The sequence below is a fragment of the Camponotus floridanus genome, unplaced genomic scaffold, assembly GCF_003227725.1.
Source record: "Camponotus floridanus strain SB8 unplaced genomic scaffold, Cflo_v7.5 scaffold37, whole genome shotgun sequence".
Taxonomy (NCBI): domain Eukaryota; kingdom Metazoa; phylum Arthropoda; class Insecta; order Hymenoptera; family Formicidae; genus Camponotus; species Camponotus floridanus.
The window spans coordinates 495,731-516,322 of record NW_020229514.1 but is presented as its reverse complement, the minus strand read 5'-3'; the positions used below and the strand labels follow the sequence as shown (position 1 = coordinate 516,322).

General features: G+C 32.1%; 2 protein-coding genes and 1 non-coding gene across 9 annotated transcripts in view; 1 reads left to right on the top strand and 2 right to left on the bottom strand.

Annotated features, from left to right (window-relative positions):
* Positions 1-12,851, top strand: part of LOC105258764 (diacylglycerol kinase eta) — a 29,264-nt gene extending 16,413 nt beyond the window's left edge. The window contains exons 1-23 of one of the 7 annotated variants that reach the window (XM_011270261.3): positions 1,973-2,398; positions 3,072-3,276; positions 3,379-3,515; positions 3,681-3,772; positions 3,842-3,987; positions 4,114-4,282; positions 4,394-4,496; positions 4,955-4,957; positions 5,081-5,403; positions 5,498-5,809; positions 5,885-6,036; positions 6,209-6,419; positions 6,509-6,888; positions 6,995-7,293; positions 7,369-7,711; positions 7,785-8,009; positions 8,091-8,193; positions 8,276-8,545; positions 8,619-8,913; positions 9,016-9,333; positions 9,422-9,517; positions 9,603-9,734; positions 11,217-12,851. In XM_011270261.3, coding sequence (XP_011268563.1) covers positions 2,363-2,398; positions 3,072-3,276; positions 3,379-3,515; positions 3,681-3,772; positions 3,842-3,987; positions 4,114-4,282; positions 4,394-4,496; positions 4,955-4,957; positions 5,081-5,403; positions 5,498-5,809; positions 5,885-6,036; positions 6,209-6,419; positions 6,509-6,888; positions 6,995-7,293; positions 7,369-7,711; positions 7,785-8,009; positions 8,091-8,193; positions 8,276-8,545; positions 8,619-8,913; positions 9,016-9,333; positions 9,422-9,517; positions 9,603-9,734; positions 11,217-11,513 — 4,647 coding nt within the window. In that variant the 5' untranslated portion in view covers positions 1,973-2,362 and the 3' untranslated portion in view covers positions 11,514-12,851. Of the gene's footprint in view, positions 1-1,972; positions 2,399-3,071; positions 3,277-3,378; positions 3,516-3,680; positions 3,773-3,841; positions 3,988-4,113; positions 4,283-4,393; positions 4,497-4,954; positions 4,958-5,080; positions 5,404-5,497; positions 5,810-5,884; positions 6,037-6,208; positions 6,420-6,508; positions 6,889-6,985; positions 7,294-7,368; positions 7,712-7,784; positions 8,010-8,090; positions 8,194-8,275; positions 8,546-8,618; positions 8,914-9,015; positions 9,334-9,421; positions 9,518-9,602; positions 9,735-11,216 lie in introns of those variants that run through there. The other 6 variants (XM_011270265.3, XM_011270259.3, XM_011270262.3 and 3 more) reach the window with 6 other exon arrangements.
* Positions 1,237-1,308, bottom strand: Trnat-cgu. The gene has a single exon. It is a non-coding gene; the product is annotated as a tRNA-Thr (tRNA).
* Positions 12,852-16,960: 4,109 nt separating the features above from the next.
* LOC105258765 (probable glutamate--tRNA ligase, mitochondrial) lies at positions 16,961-19,565 on the bottom strand. Its single transcript, XM_011270267.3, has 9 exons — positions 19,289-19,565; positions 18,928-19,162; positions 18,657-18,852; positions 18,369-18,583; positions 18,021-18,243; positions 17,745-17,905; positions 17,498-17,664; positions 17,254-17,411; positions 16,961-17,164 (listed from the first exon to the last, which is right to left on the bottom strand). The coding sequence occupies exons 1-9, from the start codon at positions 19,386-19,388 to the stop codon at positions 17,084-17,086; spliced, it is 1,536 nt and encodes a 511-aa protein (XP_011268569.1). The 5' UTR covers positions 19,389-19,565; the 3' UTR covers positions 16,961-17,083.
* Between the last annotated feature and the right edge of the window lie 1,027 nt (positions 19,566-20,592).

Genomic DNA, 20,592 nt, shown 5'->3' with positions numbered 1-20,592 from the left:
TCGACTGCCATTCGTATATCTTTAGCAAGGATGAATATTCGTGCGACAGATTACAAGGAAAATCCATTAACACTATTACTTCTACGTCGCATTCACCTTTACATCGGCGCGTTAGCCTGTGAGATATATAAGATGATTCGCGATTATGCTATAATAATCGCATCGCATATTTTTTCGCTTTTTATAAAAGCCATTAGGCCGCGAGTTTACGGTATTTGTGCGAGTTACGAGCACTCAATGGGAAATTATCCTGTCGCGACTATCTACATGCCACGGATGTCTCGTCTCTATTGTATCGGTGGGTTATTCCGAACAATAGCTGACGGTCAAAGCAGTTTGGAATTGCGTAACAATCGCATGGAACAATATCCATGCCATTTGGAAACAATTAAGCTCGATTATCGAAGAGAAAATTCCGCGAATGTAACTTGTTTCTCTTGTAATTTCATGACACGCCAAGTGGGATACAAGCGCTGCGTTTTATTTCATTCACGGTTGAACACGATTTGCTACATCTACCTAACTTCCTCGTGAATCTCGTGATTCGGAAAATATAATACGTCGCGGGATTGTATATTCATCACCAGAGAGAGAAAGAGAGCACGAACGTGCGAAACGAAGGAGCGCGTGTTTCTTTTTTCGCGCGCGATGAATAGGGTGGCCGGATGGTTGACGTCGTACAAAGGCTGCGTTCGAATTTCGATATCGCGATTCGTGGGATGAAAGCACAGTCGCGAATAACAAAAGACCACCTGACCGACCGACCGAGAAGGCCAATCTCACCTGGCATTCAATCATCGGCGCGACGCGGTATGGTTTCTTTGTTCTACTTGGTGTCGAATCCAACACCTATACGTCCGACTCACGAGACTGGAAAAGTGGTTCTGACAATAAAGCAAATATACTGTTGGCTGGTGTGTCAGAAAGCGGGTCCGCCCACGGCTCGTCAATAATTCCCGTGGATTTGCACCGATGTCCAATAATCGTCTTCCATGAAAAATTCAAGTCCCAAGAGACAGCTGTCGGGATCATCGTTGAATTCTTCTCGCGGTTGAATCTGTTAATAAAAAATTCAACTAGGATACAATAATTCGGTACAGCATTATTGACACTCTGGGTGTATCATGAATTCATATTTGAGGAAAATTATAATTTTACAACATCCAATGTATCATTGATTATTGATAAAATAATATATTCGGAGAAGAATTGATTGTTTTATCGTAAGCAAAAAAATGCCTCCTGTGAGGTTTGAACTCACGACCCCTGGTTTACGAGACCAGTGCTCTACCACTGAGCTAAAGAGGCGTTCTGTAGCATCGAGTGGTATCATTCACCCTTGTGGCAGACCCTCGTGGTAGCTGTAGAGAAATGTTTATCTAGAAATGACACATGAAAGAGTTACACAAGAGACATTGACGCGACTACAAGATAAAACGAATATATTCGTCATCCGTATCCTCTTTTGCTTCCTTCGAAGACGAAGATTGACAATTGATAATTCTTTCAAAAATAAAATTCTAAAAATAGACGCAGGATCGCTGCGCGAAAGTTAAAGATTCATCGACTGATATGTCACACAACCGCAGCTATATTGAAACTTATAACCTTTCCTCGAATAATTTAATTTTTATTTCACAGATATTAAAAAAGGGACAGTCTATTCATTGGCAGAGAGATCGCGAAATTTTCAAACTCCACGCGCGTGGACAAAAGCCCACGTTATCGAAAGATAGCTCCGAGAATACACCCTGTCAATAACAAGACACGTCAGAGACACGCCAGACATTGTTTCGCGCGCGGCGGCGGATAAGCACGAGCGATAAATCCCTCGCGGCGCACAGCTGTTGCACAGCTGTTCAGCCGGTGTATTGACAGCCGCGCCGCCTGATCGCCGCCGGTGTATTGACCATTGGTGGTCGCGACGCGTCGCGTCGGTATACGGTGTATTGACAGCCGCGTCGAGGCGCGTCGCGCCTCGCGCCTCGTGGCTCCGGACGGCGTGAAAGCGTTGGCGTCGCGCACAATAGCGCACGTGGTGTCGCGCGCGTGTGACACGCAACGAGGGAGCGTGTGCGAGACATTTATTTATAAACGGTGCGACGAAGAGAGCATGACATGCGCCATGGGAAATAGGGCACGCTGGAGCTACCGCTAGAAAAACGGCGTGAATCACGGGTGAGACGGGCCGATGCGTCGTCGCCGCCGCCGCCGCCGTCGCCGCTGCGGCGAGCGAGCTCGGATGCTGCGTCTCTTGGCCGTCGCGTGTGACACGTCGTCGCGGTAAGCTCGCCGGGGATAAGCGATACCGCGGGCGGGTCGGGTCGCGGATGTCGCCGACGCGTCGCGAGTCGCAGCTCAAATGTCGAAGCAACGGAGAGCCCGTTCCCGATTCAAGGTACGGCATCGCGAGGGTTGGAGCTAGGCGAGGCGAGCCAGTAGTGATCCAGTACCGCGTCCTCTGGCCGCTGTAATTAGGTCGCCTGTGAATATGTTCCGCCGCTAATAATCATTTCCTATCGCGCGGTTTCGTAACAATACTATTATCGATTGTTTACAGCTTGTAGACTGTTGGCTGAATGGTAATGAGCATTGCAAACTCGTCGACTCGTGACGAGTTCTCCGTCCGTTTCGTTCGATTCACCTTTTCATTTGCAGGATTTCAAAAAAATTACACAGGAATGAGAGACTATTGAATATAATGAATATATTTAACTAATGTACTGGATCACAAACAAAGTTGAGGATAGCTAAATGATAATTTATGAATGTTTAGTTTTTAAAACCAAGGCGTTTTACTTTTTTAATTCTACAAAAATAGATTCCTTAAAGTTTAGTTTAATATACCTGGTTTTTTTAAAGTTGATAGTTTTATATGTTACATTTAGTTGTCATAATATTTTAAATTATTCTAGTAATGTGTGTGATGAAATAGAAATAAAACTCACTACAATAGATAATTATATTTTTTCAATTCAAGTTTTATAACATTGTATATACTTGGATTTTTTTCAGATTAATATAAATACTATAAATACTATATGATAATCAATATATCTCTTATGTATTAGGTGATAACTCCACTTCGGTCATTGGTTCTCTGTGGTGAAAACAGACAAGACATGGAAGAGTGGTTAAATACATTAAGAACAGTGACGGAGAATCGTCCTCAGGGTGATCCTGGAACTGCCGAGTTACTAGGAGGTAATCATCAGTGGTATGTGACTAATCATGCCAGACCCACTTATTGCAACGTTTGCAGAGATGCTCTGCATGGTAAGGATTTCTATTTATTTATTATAATAATATAGTCATAATTAAAATTTTTCTAAAATTACTTAAAATATGTGTAGCATTTACAATATAATATTGTTGCAGGTGTTACTTCCCATGGTTTAAGTTGCGAAGTTTGTAAATATAAAGTGCACAAGAGATGTAGCGCAAAAGCAATAAACAATTGCAAGTGGACCACTTTAGCATCCATTGGGAAAGATATCATTGAGGACCAAGATGGGGTATGTGTGAAATAATTAAAAGTTTTTATATAGGAATAATCAAATACATTTTCAATTGTGAATAGACATTTCAATGATACATTATTTACAACTACCTGATAAATATATCAATAATGTTTTAGATAATATATGTATCGCTTAATTTTATGTTAATCTTCTTTATAGAACATCACAATGCCACATCAGTGGATGGAGGGGAATTTACCAGTGTCCTCAAAATGTTTTGTCTGTGAAAAAACATGTGGCTCTGTACTTAGGTATTTATACTATAATGTTTTTTTATATAAATAAAGACAGTATTGACCATATAAATATCATCCATAAAGCGACGTATTATTTAGGCTTCAAGATTGGCGGTGTCTATGGTGCAGAGCAACTGTACATACAGCGTGCAGACCTGCCATAAGTATCAGGTGTCCATTAGGACCAGCTAAACTCAGTGTAGTGCCTCCTACGGCTTTGCATAGTATAGGTAATTATACTTTTTGTTTGTATTACATTTACACATGATTTTATATGTGAGTGATTTACATATACACAAACTCACAAGAGAAAACTTTTATTATAGTAGTAAAGTTATATGTTGAATGATTATCAGGTAGCGATGAAGCTTGGGAAGCTGTTAGACCTACAGGATGCAGTCCACTTTTAGTATTTGTAAACAGTAAATCTGGTGACAATCAAGGTGTTAAGTTTCTTAGGAGATTTAAACAATTATTGAATCCCGCACAAGTGTTCGACCTTATAAAAGGAGGACCCGGTCCAGGGTAAGTGAATCCTTGTTGATAATAATCTGAAATATTATTATTATTATTTATAATTAACTACATATATATAGAGATATATTAAATATGCAAATCGTATTTTTTTCTTCCCAGATTAAGACTGTTCCGTCACTTTGATCCGTTCCGGATACTAGTGTGCAGTGGAGATGGGTCGGTGGGATGGGTGCTTTCGGAAATTGATCGACTCGGAATGCATGTGAGTTTTTCTCGATAACTTTACTTATCTATCTCCTTCAGCGCATGAATTCATTTTCAGCTCAATTATCATTTTCTCTCGAGTCTAATTATGTTCTGCATCTACATATAAGTATATTTATTTCTTTGCAGCAAGTTAGCATAGTGATACTTTTCTATATTATGTATGCATGACTAAAAATTATTAGCCTAAATATATAGAGAATATAAAATTACAAAATAGCTTAATAATTGTAAATTGTTTTAACATGTCTTTCAAGATATCTTTATAATACAATATTAATTTAACAGTACTATGATATTTAAATTTACAATATTGCAGCCAACGGTATTAATCTTTTCATGTTTTCATGATTATAAACTGCATGGCGTGTCTCTTTTATGATTTTATTTCAGATGAAACTGGTGTATGTGCTTTAGGCTTCTTTATGTGCAAAGCTTCCTTAACTTTATTTACAGACGGTAAGTGCTAAAATGCATGACTAATTTATTTATTTAATTTATAGAGAAAATTCAGTATAAAAAACATTAATTATTTATGTATAACGAAAAAGATATGCAGATTTATGTTTTCAAACTTTATAGAAACAATGCCAAGTTGGAGTGCTACCTTTAGGAACGGGAAATGACTTGGCGCGTGTATTAGGCTGGGGATCATCGTGCGACGATGACACGCATTTACCTCAACTATTGGAAAAATATGAGAAAGCAGGCACAAAGATGCTGGATCGATGGAGCATTATGACATTCGAACGCAGCATATCTCTGCCATGTCACAAAGTGACTCTACACCAGCCCGACCCGGCTATAAAATCGAGTGTAGTTCATCAGTATGAGGACGACGTTCTTGCTCATATAACAAACATTTTGCAATCCGATCAAGAGAGCATAGTTATATCTAGTGCCAAGTAAGTAATTTTGGTCACATGTGTGTATGCATGCAATTACGTAAAGTTATACAAATTTTTCAAGTTTTGCTGAATCTGAAATTTTCTTTTACAGAGTTTTATGTGAAACAGTGAAAGATTTTGCAACACACATACTGGAAGCCAGTCTAAACACAGGGGACCAACAATTGGGAGAAAAATGCGAAACGCTTCAACAAAAACTTGACTTATTATTGCAAACATTATCAAAAGAGGAAAACTATTTGTCCGATAACGCAGAAGAAATTGACATTGGCACTCCAAATACCGAAACTTTAAACAGCAATCAAGAGAAAGGTGCTTTAGAAAAGCCAGAGAAGGAAATGACAAATTTAAAAAAAGTCAGAAAAAGAAGATGTTACATGGAGAGAGATGCTGTGATGTCTAGGTGTATACACAATGCATATTATTTATAATATTATATTAAAGTAAAATATATAAAAGATATTTTAATATTTTTTAGAGCAAATAGTTTGAAAAGAGCCATCAGAAAATTAGTGGAACATACAGAATCGGCCGTCGATGAACAGAATGATCCGTCAGACGAGAAACAAAGTAGCAAGATGCCAAACATTACCATAACATCTGATAATCCTTCAATGAATACTACGATAAGTAAGTTCCTTATAAGAATAATAGTTATAAGAATAATAGTTCTCTCTCTCTTTCTCTTTCCCTCTCTCTCCGTCTCTCTTTCTCTCTCTTCTATATTTTTTCTTTAACTTGTGTTTCTATAATAAAAATTTGGATAAAAGACATTTGGATATCCCTGGCTTATTACAAACAGATCAGACATCCGACAATATCAGTTTAATGCCAACTCTAGAATCTGGTAGCAGCCTAGAGATATCACCTTGCCCAAGTCCTACTCCTAATGTGGCATCTTTGAGCCCGATGCCAGATTTAAGGAGAGACTCGCAACCCGAAGAATTACTTACTCTGCCTGCTCCCGACGGTTTCGCTGATAGTAGACGAAACAGCGAAAATATGCCCCAAGGGTAATTTTTTCTAATTTAACTTGAGCTTAATGACGCATCATCATAGTATTTGAATTGTCAAAGTTATATGTATCCTGATTTAATTTTAGAGTTTTCAGTTTTGACTCGCCTGCAGCACAAATTGCCGGTAGTCAACAAGAAGCGCAAACATCTGCTTCTAATGATAATTTCCTGTCGTCCGAATGCACGCAGATAGAACCTGCTTCCGACATCCCAATCACTGTGACAAAGACCACTTTAGATACAAGTACACCATCAGACGATGCGACCATACAAGACACTATCGTTTCTCCTGACACAGATTCACTTCATTCTAGAAATATCTCACCAGAGCATGCACAAAAACTCGCGAAAATCAAATTTGAACCCAGAGGTAGCTGTACCAACAGTATCATCAGTACGGATAGTATGGTTTCTGACACATTGGATTCCAAAAGTTACACCATTCGAAATAGCGAAAGTGAAATCGGTAGGTGAATTCTTTGCCATTACGAAACGTTGTAAGAGCGCTTGCTTTGCATGTACATCGTATCTAATTATTAGATAATTTCTCTGACACTTTTCAGGACATATAGATAGTGATATATTCGATTCCACTAAGAGATCGGAAAGTTCGGAGATTGGGCACATTGACTCGCCGGATAATTCTGACATGCTTTCTACGGAGACTCAGCACTCGGAAAGTGGTTTAGAGGATTTGAGTTCTCTTGGACAGGACGTTATCAGCGCGATAATGGGCGAAAAATACGATTCTGTCAGAGAAGGCCTAGAGATCGAGGAACCGCGGAAATCTTGCGGTTTAGCTCAATTTAACGAAGGCAACGATATCGCGAGGCAATCTTTCAAGACAAGAAGTATAAAGATGGATAAGGAGGTGAAGAATATTAAAGATGATTTAATTTGTCTTATAAAATTGAACGTATAGAATTAATGTACTTTATATTAACAGGCAATGCTAAATAAATATAAAACAGACGGTTTGACGACATGTGTACGTGTGTCGGGAACTAAATCGATACAACCTATAGAAACAAATATAGTATCCGCGAAGTTCGATAATATTGAAAAGGAGAAAATGTCTGATTTGTTGAGTCCGGTATGCTGTTTTACTGTTTCGTCCGACAACACACAGGCCAACGAAAAATGCTCTATAAACTTTCCGCCGCAGATTAGCGTTATCATTGATCCACCAAGCCCATCGTTGTCAATTGAGAGTCATCACAAACTTAATTTAGATTATAATCTGGATCCGCATGATAAACAATATAGTAGTGGTGGTAGTATGGAGAGATGTAAGTTCAACTTTGCTTAATAAATTATCAGCATAAAAATTATATTTTGATGACACTTCTTCATGTGACGCAGTAAGCGTGGAACTGCCCGAATCGGGTTTTTCTCCGCAAGCTACACGGCGTATCAGTAGCGGCAGCTTATTGAAAGCATCGGAAGTTGTGTCATTAGCGGCTACTGCTCGTCTAGGTGGTTCAAGTATGAGCTTGCGCCATGAAAGAGCGAAATCTGTTGACAAAACGGAAGATGCGAAGAAACTTCCGATAATAAATCCCTTGGTCCGATTGCCGATGTGGCCAAGTAAGTCTAAGGTGCAATATCGAAATATAATCTCTTTTATGATGTATAATTATTAATGCTTTTTTGTAAACGTATTTTCAGATGTAAGTGGTGGAGCTGGTCTTATCAGTCAAGCGTTGTTGGCAAACGCGGACGCTCTATGTGCAGCAGTATCGCCATTAATGGATCCGGACGAATCATTGATGTAAGTTGTACGTGTTATCATGTAATTAATAATTGCGATGTGATCAATTTTGTTTTATAATTCTTGTTTTTGAATTCTACAGGGAAGGTTACTTCGAACGGTGCGTCATGAACAATTATTTTGGTATTGGCATAGATGCAAAGATCAGCCTCGATTTTCATAATAAGAGAGAAGAGCATCCTGAGAAATGTCGATCGCGCGCTAAAAATTATATGTGGTATGGCGTTTTGGGATCTAAACAATGGTTACAAAAGACTTATAAAAATCTCGAGCAAAGAGTGCAATTGGAATGCGACGGTCAAAGGATACCGTTACCTTCTCTGCAAGGAATTGTCGTGTTAAATATACCAAGGTACTTACAAAAGAAGAGTGATAGATACATTTTTACATACTTTTTAACATGAAATTTTTTCCTCGAATAACAGTTTTATGGGCGGTACGAACTTCTGGGGTGGTACGAAGGAAGGAGATTTATTTTTGGCACCGTCATTCGATGATCGTATATTGGAAGTAGTGGCGGTCTTTGGATCCGTTCAAATGGCTGCTTCGCGGCTCATTAACTTACAACATCACAGGATAGCTCAATGCCAGACAATTCAGATTAATATTTTGGGTGAAGAAGGTGTTCCAATACAGGTTGACGGTGAGGCTTGGGTTCAACCACCTGGAATTATAAGGATTATACATAAGAATCGTATGCAAATGCTTTATAGAAATAGGGTAAGTAATATCTACTTAGATTTTTCAATAAGTAAAAAATAATTTCGGTTGTAATAAAAAATATTCTAGATTACGCGTGTAATCAAAAATTTTATATTTCAGGCGCTTGAGACTTCGTTGAGAGCATGGGAAGAAAAGCAGCGTAACACATTAAGCGCCGTAACTCAATCTACTTCTACTCTAAGCAGTATTACATCACAGTCCAGAACGCATTTGCAGATATGTAGTAGACCGTCTCATTTGATCGATGAAGAGCTTATTATTCTATTTAGTTTTATCGAAGCAGTGACGACTTTAGTCAAATGGGTAAAACTACTGATTATATCACACCCGAGTTTAGAACCAGATCTGTATCAAGTCGCCTTGCGTACAGCAAATGCGCTTGAACAAGTACATCCGGATGGTAAAATTTTACAAGGGGTAGGTGATATAATTTAAGTAAAAAATCGAGGAATATATAAGATTTTGTGATAGATCCTGTTGCTTATATTAATTTATATATCAATAGATGAGCTTGAGACCTATGGTAACTGAATTGGTATCAAGTGCGAGACAATTATATGAAGAATCTTGCGAGTTGCTGCGCGATAAAGCTCACAACTTGGTAGGTATATTAAATGTCATTTTACTGTTTAATACATTAATAAGTTTATTAAATTGACAGTTATATTTTTGTGTGTAAAATGCAGAGATTACGAGAGGATTTGGAAAACAAGCTATCTATGTCTTTAGCTACTATGGAACAGGAATTACGAAAATGTATTTTTGACGAAGCAGGAACAGGACTAGTTTACTTGCAAAACACTCCCGCAGATGATCAGGTATAGTTATTTCTTATGCTTTATGCAATGCTGTTCAAAATTCAATTTTTTAAATATACGAGCTAAAATAAACTCTATTCTAATGTTTCTTGTATATTTTGCATTGTGATAAAAAGTTTACATTTTGTGATACTTATCATACATTTAATTAGGATAGCACAGTATATACTCACAAAATTAGTATATATAAAGAAAACTGTTTCTCGTAAATATTTAGCAGTTTTGAAACAGAATTTAGATAATTAGATTTATATGTACTTTGGGACATATACAAAATTTTTCTACTTATAGCACATTTTTCACAAAATTAATAAATTCGAGCGAAACATATTAATACATTGTTAAGATTAATGATAAAATCTTTTGTTATTTTATAATATCACATTTTACTCATATCCGATATTCCATCTCGCTAGAATATATTTTGAGAGACTCGTTCAACGTTGATAATAAATTTTGAGAATTAACTAGTTGAATATAATATTATGAAAGCACCTCTCTTCACAAACATTAACACAAGAATATTTGCAATTCTCTCTTTCTCGAGAGAATTTAACAATTCACAACATTATGCATATAAATGTTGTTTACAAACGATAATTAATAAATTATCCTATGCTTTATTTCGGATTGATTGAGTGCTCAATCCCAGTGCTGGTAATACGCTTTTAAGTCTTAATGCTTATGACGTTAGAGAATTTAGAACTAGCATTTAGAAACTTAGTTTTGCAATGTAGCGAGATATGGTGCAGATTATTTTGTACACGTGTGTATGTATCGTGCGTGCATGTTATATCTGCTAAGGATGGATTGCTCTATTTAGATGTTTTTATTTACCTACTTATACGCTTATATGATTCTAGTTTCTTTTCCTATTATAGTTAGTTAACAGCGAAACACGTGATACATATTATGTGATATTTAGCAATCTTAGTCGACGCTGCGCATCTATTTAATTTATATTAGCAGAAGCAATAGTACGCACCAAACGTTTAACTTTTAATTTTGCCATCGCGCGCTCCCGCTATTTCTCATGGTTTCGTTGAAAAGTCGTTGCACCCTTTAATTAGCATTGTAACAACGAGAGGGGAACTTTCGTGATTTTATATGAGCCTCATGAGAGATGTATCTTGTAGCGGATGTATATGTGTGTAAATCTCGCTCTGAATTATATAGCAATAAATATATAATGGAATATCTCATGTCTCTCTTATTAATGTATACTGGAAATGTATTTACGCGAATATATAATATTTTAAATCATTCGAACGTAAACGATACACATAGACCATTCGAGAGCTACTTTATGTGCCTGATGAATCCCACGTTATCCCACCAAGTGCAATTCTCCACCTGTGCATATGACTAGCATGTCTCTAACGTATGTCTCGTATATAAGATAGCGTGCCGCTTTACACGCGCTTTATCACTAATCTGACTAACACCATGTACTAACCGGCGTCTCGAACTCTGGATCTGCAGGGGGATAAAAAAAATCGTCATCGAGGGTTGTTCTGGTTAAAGTTCCGTCGTTTCGCTGGCAACTCGGGCGCCGCGGGTCATCCGGCACGAGATCAAGTTACCACGTGGGGTGTGCAGGAGGTGTGCAGCTGGTTAGAGAACCTGCAACTGGGAGAATACTCTGACAGATTCGTGTCCCACGACATACGCGGCAGGGAATTGCTAACGCTAGCCCGTCGTGATCTTAAGGAGCTGGGCATCACCAAGGTGGGGCACGTTAAACGCATCTTACAAGCCATCAATGACCTCAACAATTGAATTTACACGAATCACGTTCACGTAGAAACGTTAAGTTTTGCACGTTCCGCAGCAAAGAATACGAACGCGTAAGTAGTTAGATACCTAGGTAGTGTTTGACACAGTAGCAAAAGAGAGTATATCTTCGGCGCATCATTCCAAACGAAAAATATACGCAACTATAGTAAATCGATAGCAGAGAAGATAAAATTTAGAATTGAATTCTTGACAAAAAGAGCTATCGTAATAATTCGTAGAACAGGATAGATAGATTATTATATTCTTATCCTAAAACGTTAATTATAAAATGTGAGATTTCCAAAACACATATACTAAAATAATTTATAAAAGAAGACAATGTTAAAAGCGATAAAAGTTATTATGGAGTTATATCCTTTAACATTGTCGTATAGAAGAAAATCACTTTTTGCCTGTGCCAAATATTTACTCTATACTTGAAATCATGATAAGAAGCAAAGAGATGAATTTGTTGTTGTCTCATCGACACAAATTTACAACGCAATTCTATTTATATATACATACATACATATATATACACATACATATATATAGTACAAAATATGAGATATGTCACATCTCCCAAGGGGATGAATTTTTATTTCACTCTCTCTTATTGAGGCAATCCATGACGAAAAAGGTTTCGTGTAAACTGTACACACACATACGGAATAGATAATATTCTTGTAAAATAGTAAGTTTTTTACATTACAAACTATATTATAAAATAAAAAGTTTACAACATCTCGGGCATACATATTCAACAAGTATTGCGTGTATTTCTTATTCGAAATTTATGAATCTTACGCGCGGCATAAGTATCTTAAACTTGCGAATGCGACATTCTTAAAGAAGCGTTTCCTATTGTCTTTGACGTATAAGGATTAATTGTATTATATCTGTAATTTTTAACTCTTTCGGTCAATTTATTCCGATTGTCTTTTACATATAACTTCATCGAGATGTAGTGTGCAATATAAATATGTACATAACGGATATCTTGTAATTATATACACAGATTTGACTTTTTCGATTGTTTGATGACGTTAATAATTAGTTTGAAAAGCAATGTCTGGGCCAAGCTGTATATGAAAGTGATCCTACATATATCTCCTCTTATGGCAATAAACATGATAATTAAGAAAAGACCTAGAGATGCAAAATGCATACATTATAGTAGTTCTAATGATTATTATGTGTGTATATGATACATAAAGATACTTTCTTCTTCCGTATTTGTAGATCACAACTTGTTAGAGGTAGCTCTTGCTTGTGAGCTTCTTGCCTTATAAAGCTAGTCTTCATTTTCTTACCCTTATATCTCAGTTACAAATATTTATCTATTTTTATATAATTATTTTAAAAGATGATCTACACACACACACACACACACACACACACACACATATATATATATATATATATATATATATATATATATATATATATGACTACTGTGCTATCATTTGCATAATCTTCTATCAGCGTAATCAAATATTGCTCATATTAATAATAAAAGAAATGCAATTTTTTTTTGTTTTTTTTTTCGCCGTTTCTTGACCTATCTTCATTATTGTGTGATTGAATTGAAGAATCTCGATATGAAAAAGATATTTATATTGTAGTTTTAGAAAGTATTATACTTCTCATATACAGAGAGTGATTTCACACAAATAGATGAACATATTGTAGTAGTGCATTTAGACTATGCGATAAAACAAATAATTAATTATTATAAAAATAAATAGAATAAATGAAACACAATTAGCTGACAAACTTAAAACAAAGTAGAATCAAACTGTGAGTACACACTAAAAACAATTATGCAGAGATAAATGTAAAATATATTCTTATCGTAATATCACCGAGAAAATATAGATTCTTTATTAACAATGTTCGCCACAGGTTGTCCAATATTAATGCACTACGACGACTCATTTATCTTTATCTTTTATATAACAACTTATAAAATATATTAACAAATATGAATTTAGTTATTTACGAGTTAAAAAGATTTTCTTTACATTCCAATATATATAATATATATATTGAAAAGGACAAAAGTGCCTCTCTCTCTCTATTCTAGATTCACTAATCTTACATATGAACAAGGAATACAGTCGTATACTGTTACATGTACATGAATGATATGGTATTAATTGTGTATTATGTTTTTTATTGTTAATTTAGAAATACGAAATTAATTACTAACGCGCAATATCTATATATAAATTTTTTTTTATTGTATATCTGTACAAAAATTACGTCATTACAAACCTGCAACAAAACGTCGCATTTCAATAGATAACAATGTTGCAATAATGTAATGCAGTAATATAATACAGTATTATGTAGGATAATATTACATTCAATGATTTTTAATTTATATATCTTTTTGGGAAAAAGGGAGAATGAAAATTAAAAATTAATAGAAATTATAACATTTAAATATAATATTATGACAATGAATTTTACATATATAATTTAATTATACTTCGATATACATATACCTTCTAGAAATAATTTATTAAACGTCTAAAAACCTAAATCAATAATATAAATAAAATTGATAAATTAAAGATAACGTTCATGTCTCCTTAAAATCGATGTTTTGAATTATAATATCTGTTCGTTTATATAATACTTACCCATTCTTCTTACTTAATCTTCTACTCCTTTTTAAACTTAGAGATAATTCTGCAAATATTATCTTATGTATATTCGTCGAGGATATTTTCTGCAGTAAAATTCTAATATACAGAATTGACAATCTCTCTCGTATTATCGTGTAACACGCACGAATAAAATGTATTGTAAGATATTCCTTTCCAAATAATGTATACATATATATATATATATTGTTGTTTTGTATACTTATTAAAATAAAATATTTGACATATGCATACCTCACAATTTATGATAAAATGTTGGAAAAGCATTGTTACATAAAAACGAATGTATTTAATCTATTCAATTATCGTTCCTAGAAAAAATATACCATTTTACTATATTATTAATGATGTATATGTAATCGAAATATGTAATAGTGAGTTTCGCTGGAGGAAATTTAAAAAGAATAGTATTCGTAGTTTTCTAGAACCTATTCGTGTGCATCTGTATATGTTTTTCAACATTTCTTTCACATTTGGGATGAATCATATGATTCTTTTAAATGTAACATGCATTCATGAAAGCATTTTTCCCTTTTGTATCTGTGATAAATTTTGTGTAACTGCTTAATCTCCTAATGCAAAAAATGTGTTATTATAACAGATAATTATAAATAAGTAGTTATACAGTGTATATGACGATATGTCTTTCGTTCCTTTACTACTTTAATCGAATGTGCTTCTTCTTTTCCTTTGATGTTATACAGCTATTATTGACTTAATTAGATAATATCTTTGAAACATGCATATAATATGTAAAAGCACAATGGTATTATATTACATGTATATTTTACACATAGAATATATATTAGCTTGAAATCAGTACTAATAAAAATATTTGAGTTTGTATATAGTGAACAACCTCTAGAAATATTTGAAATAGCATACATTTGCATATTAAAACTATTCACGAGAGAGATGTAAAAGATCCTAAAATTATTTGTTCTCTGTTCTTGGAAAAATCAAAAATTTCTTCGTTTTTTTGTTGCTTATTTATTCAATATGTTGTTTTTAATAAATCTACAAAATATACTGATATAGATATCTATATTTAAATATATTAATTGATACATTTTACAATCTTAAAATTGTGTGGAAATATTCGTAGTAATAGTAATATACAGATCGCGATAAATACATTCGAAATAAGTAGAAAAGTTTTCTGTTTACAGAATAGGACCATAAATATATTGCAAAATAAATCTAAAACTACTGTGATAAAGACTTTAATCTGTAATATAAAAAGTTATTATCTGTAATATTAACATATTATTTATCCACATATTAGCAATATAATTATTTTAATTGTATTTTAAGATTTATTGTATCATCTCCTTTTAAATTAAGATTTTACATTGTAAGCTTGAATACATAAGAATATGAATCGATCTATATGAAGTTAACTTACAATTATTCTTGAATTGCACAGAAAATAGCATAGGATTTATATTTTATTAAACATTTAAAATTTTTTGCATCAGTTTTATTGTATTTATTGATTACGTGCTTTCCAAAAGACACATATAAAATATCTTGTATAAAATATTTTGTTGTATAGATTTTTAGTGGAATTTATGAAAACATTTGTTAACTTTTAATAATAGGTATTATATATGAGCATAAGTTTACATTTTTATGAAAATGAGTTTTAGAATAATTTTATAATAATAAAACTTTTGAAAGAGTATGACTTGCCAAACAATGAATCTTTATATTTGAATACTTCGAAAACTTCTTATATTATCAGGTATAATAATAATAATTGGTAATTTGTCAAGCAATATTTTGATACAATAGCAGGATTTATAGACATATTAATATGGTAATATTAATAAATATTAGTTTTTAATATCCTATTTTATTATGACCAGCTTTTTTTAAAATAAACGTGAAATTATTACAAAATTTTATACACAATGTGAATCTTTTATTTTTATTATTGTATATTAAAGAATTATTATTATAAAGTAGTATCTTTATCTATGATACTGTAAGATTTTATTTTAGTGCTAATTTTAAATACACTATGTCAATATTTGATATGTATTATAAATCCTGTGCTATGTAATAGAAAAACACAGTAATATATCAAAAAAGCTACTTAAGAATAAATGTGTTCAATTTGTTATATACATGCACTTTATACATGTGTTTTGTTAAGATAATTATGCATTATTTCTACATGTTTATTATATGTAATCTTTTTGTACTTAGATGTGCGACTATTATAAATAATATATAAAGTGAAAATATTATCAATTATGCACTGTATCAAAAATCAATATTCTATAATAAAGTTAAATATTAAAAAAATTTCACACATTTTAGAGTTTTTAAGTACTTTCTTGATTAAATTACACATATATATATATATAATATATATATATTTAAAGAGATTGTAAAACATGCTTTGATAAATGATAATATTATAAAATATTAATATTGTAGTTACTCTCAGAATATCTTTCATATTATTTATGTATTTTCTGCAAATATATTAAAATGTAGGCGAAATATTTTTTTAATTAATTTAAATTATGTACAAAAAATGTTGACTAGATGATCAATCCTATTCATTACATCGAAGTTGTAAATAATTTACAAATAGTTTTCATAATTTCCAGCAATAAAATACAATATTATTATTATTATTTGAAGAAATTTTAATAATTTTATACTGAATAATATATGTTATTCTATATATTTATATATATATTATATTATATATATATATATATATATATATATATATATATAATTAATATATATATTATACTTGCATGATGTTTCTGATGTATGCTTCCTCAAAAAAAACATATTTAATACAAATCTATTTCAAATGTATCTTATCGTCAATAAAACTGAGATCACAATCTTTAATTAAATAATATAATGTAAATTATTTCAGGAAACACAACGTTGTAATCTCAACAATGTTCTATCCTTTCCTAAAATTTCCATCATTTCAGCAACAGGTGGTCCAACCTATGTATATTTTATTGCACATATTAAATATTTTTTCTCACAAAGGAAAGAAACTTATATATATGTGCTATATTTACCAATATAATTACCTTTAAACCGCTTAAAATGCTTCTCAGAATTTTCATCAAAGCAGCAAATGGAATTTTATTTTTTTCGGCAAACTCTCTCAAATATGAAATCATCCAATCTGTTTTGTAATTGCTTGCATCTATTTCAACTAATTCTGCATTTAACAGTTTAATCGTGTCTGAAATAAAACAAGTGTAATATATAGCTTCGACCAGTAGATGACCAGTAGAATTAATAAACTTTTGTATAAAGAAATATTAATACTCGAGCATTCAGTTTGTATATTTGGCACAGAAGCAATATTTGGAATAATCCACAAGAATGCAAGCTCCTCTGTAACAAGATCATTCAATGTCGATATTCTGTTTTGCGACCATTTTAATGTGCTTATTATGTGATGATCATCTAACTGCAAACTCCCATCATTTTTTCTAAAATAAAAATAATACAATTAAATTTCTCTAGAAAAAAATAAGAGATAGTATACTATTCTATGCAAAATTAAATATACCTTTCGGAAAATGCTTTTAATACTAATCTTTTAATTCGTTCAGTTAGAAATTTATGATTCTTCTCGTTTCTCACTAAATTTATCATTTCTAACTTATTAAATTCTAATAATTTTTCAGGCATAAGTTTGCCGGAATTTACTTTTAATTTATTAATATCGAACTGTAATAGAAAAAAATGTAGATAAATAATTAGTAATATATAAATAAAAATTTTATTGTAATGTATAAAAAAATTTTATGTAAAAATATAGATTTTGCCATTATCGTATTTATACCTTCTTAATTAATTCCTGATAACTATAAAGATTTTGATTCTGTTGTTCTTTATGAAAACCACCACCAGCGCTTATCACATAATTTAATAATGCTAATGGAAAAATACCCTGTTCCCTAAATGACTCGATTTTTATATCACCTTGTCTCTTTGATAATTTGGATCCATCTGCATTTAATATTAAAGGTAAATGTCCATATTTGGGAGGATCCCAACCAAATGCGCTATAATGAATAAAATTTATCAAATATAACTGTATATAATTTAGTTATTTTAGAATTTAGAAAAATTTTAAATATAAATTAAATTAAAACATATGTATGTGATTATTTTGGGTAATGCTACATACTTATAAAGCATAATATGTTTGGGTGTAGAAATTTGCCACTCAACACCCCGTAAGACATGAGAAATTTCCATAAAATGATCATCGACCACATTTGCAAAATGATAAGTAGGATAGCCATCTGATTTTATAATGACTGGATCCCCTTCAGTCTTGGAAATATCATGCAATACTTCTCCATAAACCATATCATAAAAGGGTTTTGGTGTAGATGATAACTGAAATACGAAGTAACAAGTATTTTAAAACTCTTTTCAACTTGTAAAATATGTTTTTAAAAAAATTTAATACTTTAAATCTAATACAATAAGATGAATTCTTCTTAAGCATTTCTTTCGCTTCTTCCTTACTGAAATGTCGACATCTATTGTCATATTTAGGTATTTGTCCACATTTTATTGCTTCTTTTCTTAATAAATTCAGTCTTGTTTCTGTGCAAAAACAATAGTAGGCGGATTCATTGTTTAAGAGTTTAAGCACCTGTTCCCTACAAAAATTTTAACAATTATAAAAATAAAACTATTCACAATTTCTAATTTTATTTCATTATCCAAATACATACTTGTATAATTCAAGTCGTGATGACTGCACATAAGGACCAGTTGGACCACCTCTAGTAGGATCCTCATCGGGAATAATTCCTGCCCATAACAAATCATCCTGAAGCTTCTCTACTGCTCCAGGAACTATTCTTGTTTGATCAGTATCTTCAATTCTCAAAATGAAGGTGCCATTGTTGTTACGTGCAAATAAATAATTGTACAACGCAGTACGTAATCCTCCTAAGTGCAAATGACCTGGAACACATGAATCAGAATTGACATTCAAGATATCTGAATATTAGAGTTAATTCTTTAAATATGACGAGTTTAATTCGTCATTGCAGGAAAAAATGTGATGGCATAATGTTTGCCGATTATTACCAGTAGGACTTGGCGCAAATCTAACCCTGACGTGATATTTCTTGAAAAAACGTCTCTGCAAAAATTGAAAGTTTGCTGCTCGGAGTATATTACGTTGCATATCTGTATTAAAATATCTCGTTGAATCTTATAAAGATAATGGATCGTTCACACAACGTTCACGTGAATTTTAATGACCTTTAAGAAACTTTGTTTTGAAAGTCGTGGATTTGAAGCCATATGTTTAGTGTGTTCGCGATTAAAACGATACGCGATACGATGAGTCTCCAGCATTTTTGATTCTTTTACTTTTTCTTTTAACGAGTGTTAAATCGAAAATAAATTAGACCTTATTGATAAGAATTGAAAAAAAAATTTATCTTAAAATTATTTCTTATCATTTCGTTTCTTAATATCAAAAATTGAATTTCAGTATTTACAGACAAATAAAAAATCAGTGAACATAATTTTTGAATTTAAATTTCAGGACTAATTTTCCAAATATTAAATAAAAAATAATAAAAAAATATATATATTATTTAACTGTATTAATATTTATATTAATTAAAGGAAAGAGAGGAATAATAGAAATATAATTAAAATATCAAAACAAAAAAGTCAGTCGCAAAATTGATCATTTTAATTCTTTACATTAAAAATATTAGTTAAACTTAAATCATAGATTATTGTACATTTCTCTATGAATTTTGTAAATGAACACTTTATGCAGAATAGTGGTATTTTTCCTTCTTCTCTTTTATAACATATAATATTTACATTTCAGCTTATAATTGTTATGATAATAATGATAATGTACATAAATAAATCTGTGAATTGATATATCTCGTACATGACTGCTATATTACACGTTCATACTTTAATCCATTTTACTAATATAGGCAACTTTTGAATATATAATATATTATATAAAAATATTTAAGAAAAGAGGCAATATATATATTTCATATACATTAAATTCAAAAAATTATACAAATTATATTATATCAATTGTTACAGTCAAATTATATTGCAAAATTTAAAAAAAATTTGAACAAAACATTCCACAGAGTATGGGACTTTTTACAAATTTTTCCGTTTTCTAAAAGTAAACTTATATGCATATCTCTCTTCTAAATAGAAGAAAAAATTATATTTTATATAAATTTTACATAGAATTTTATATATAATATATATAATATATATGTGCATATATACATAATTTCCACATTTTCGTCACATTTTCTTTTCTCTTTCATATCACACCCAATGCTGAAAACAAACAACATTTATTATGTCTAAGTAAAAAAAAAAATAAATATGCACAT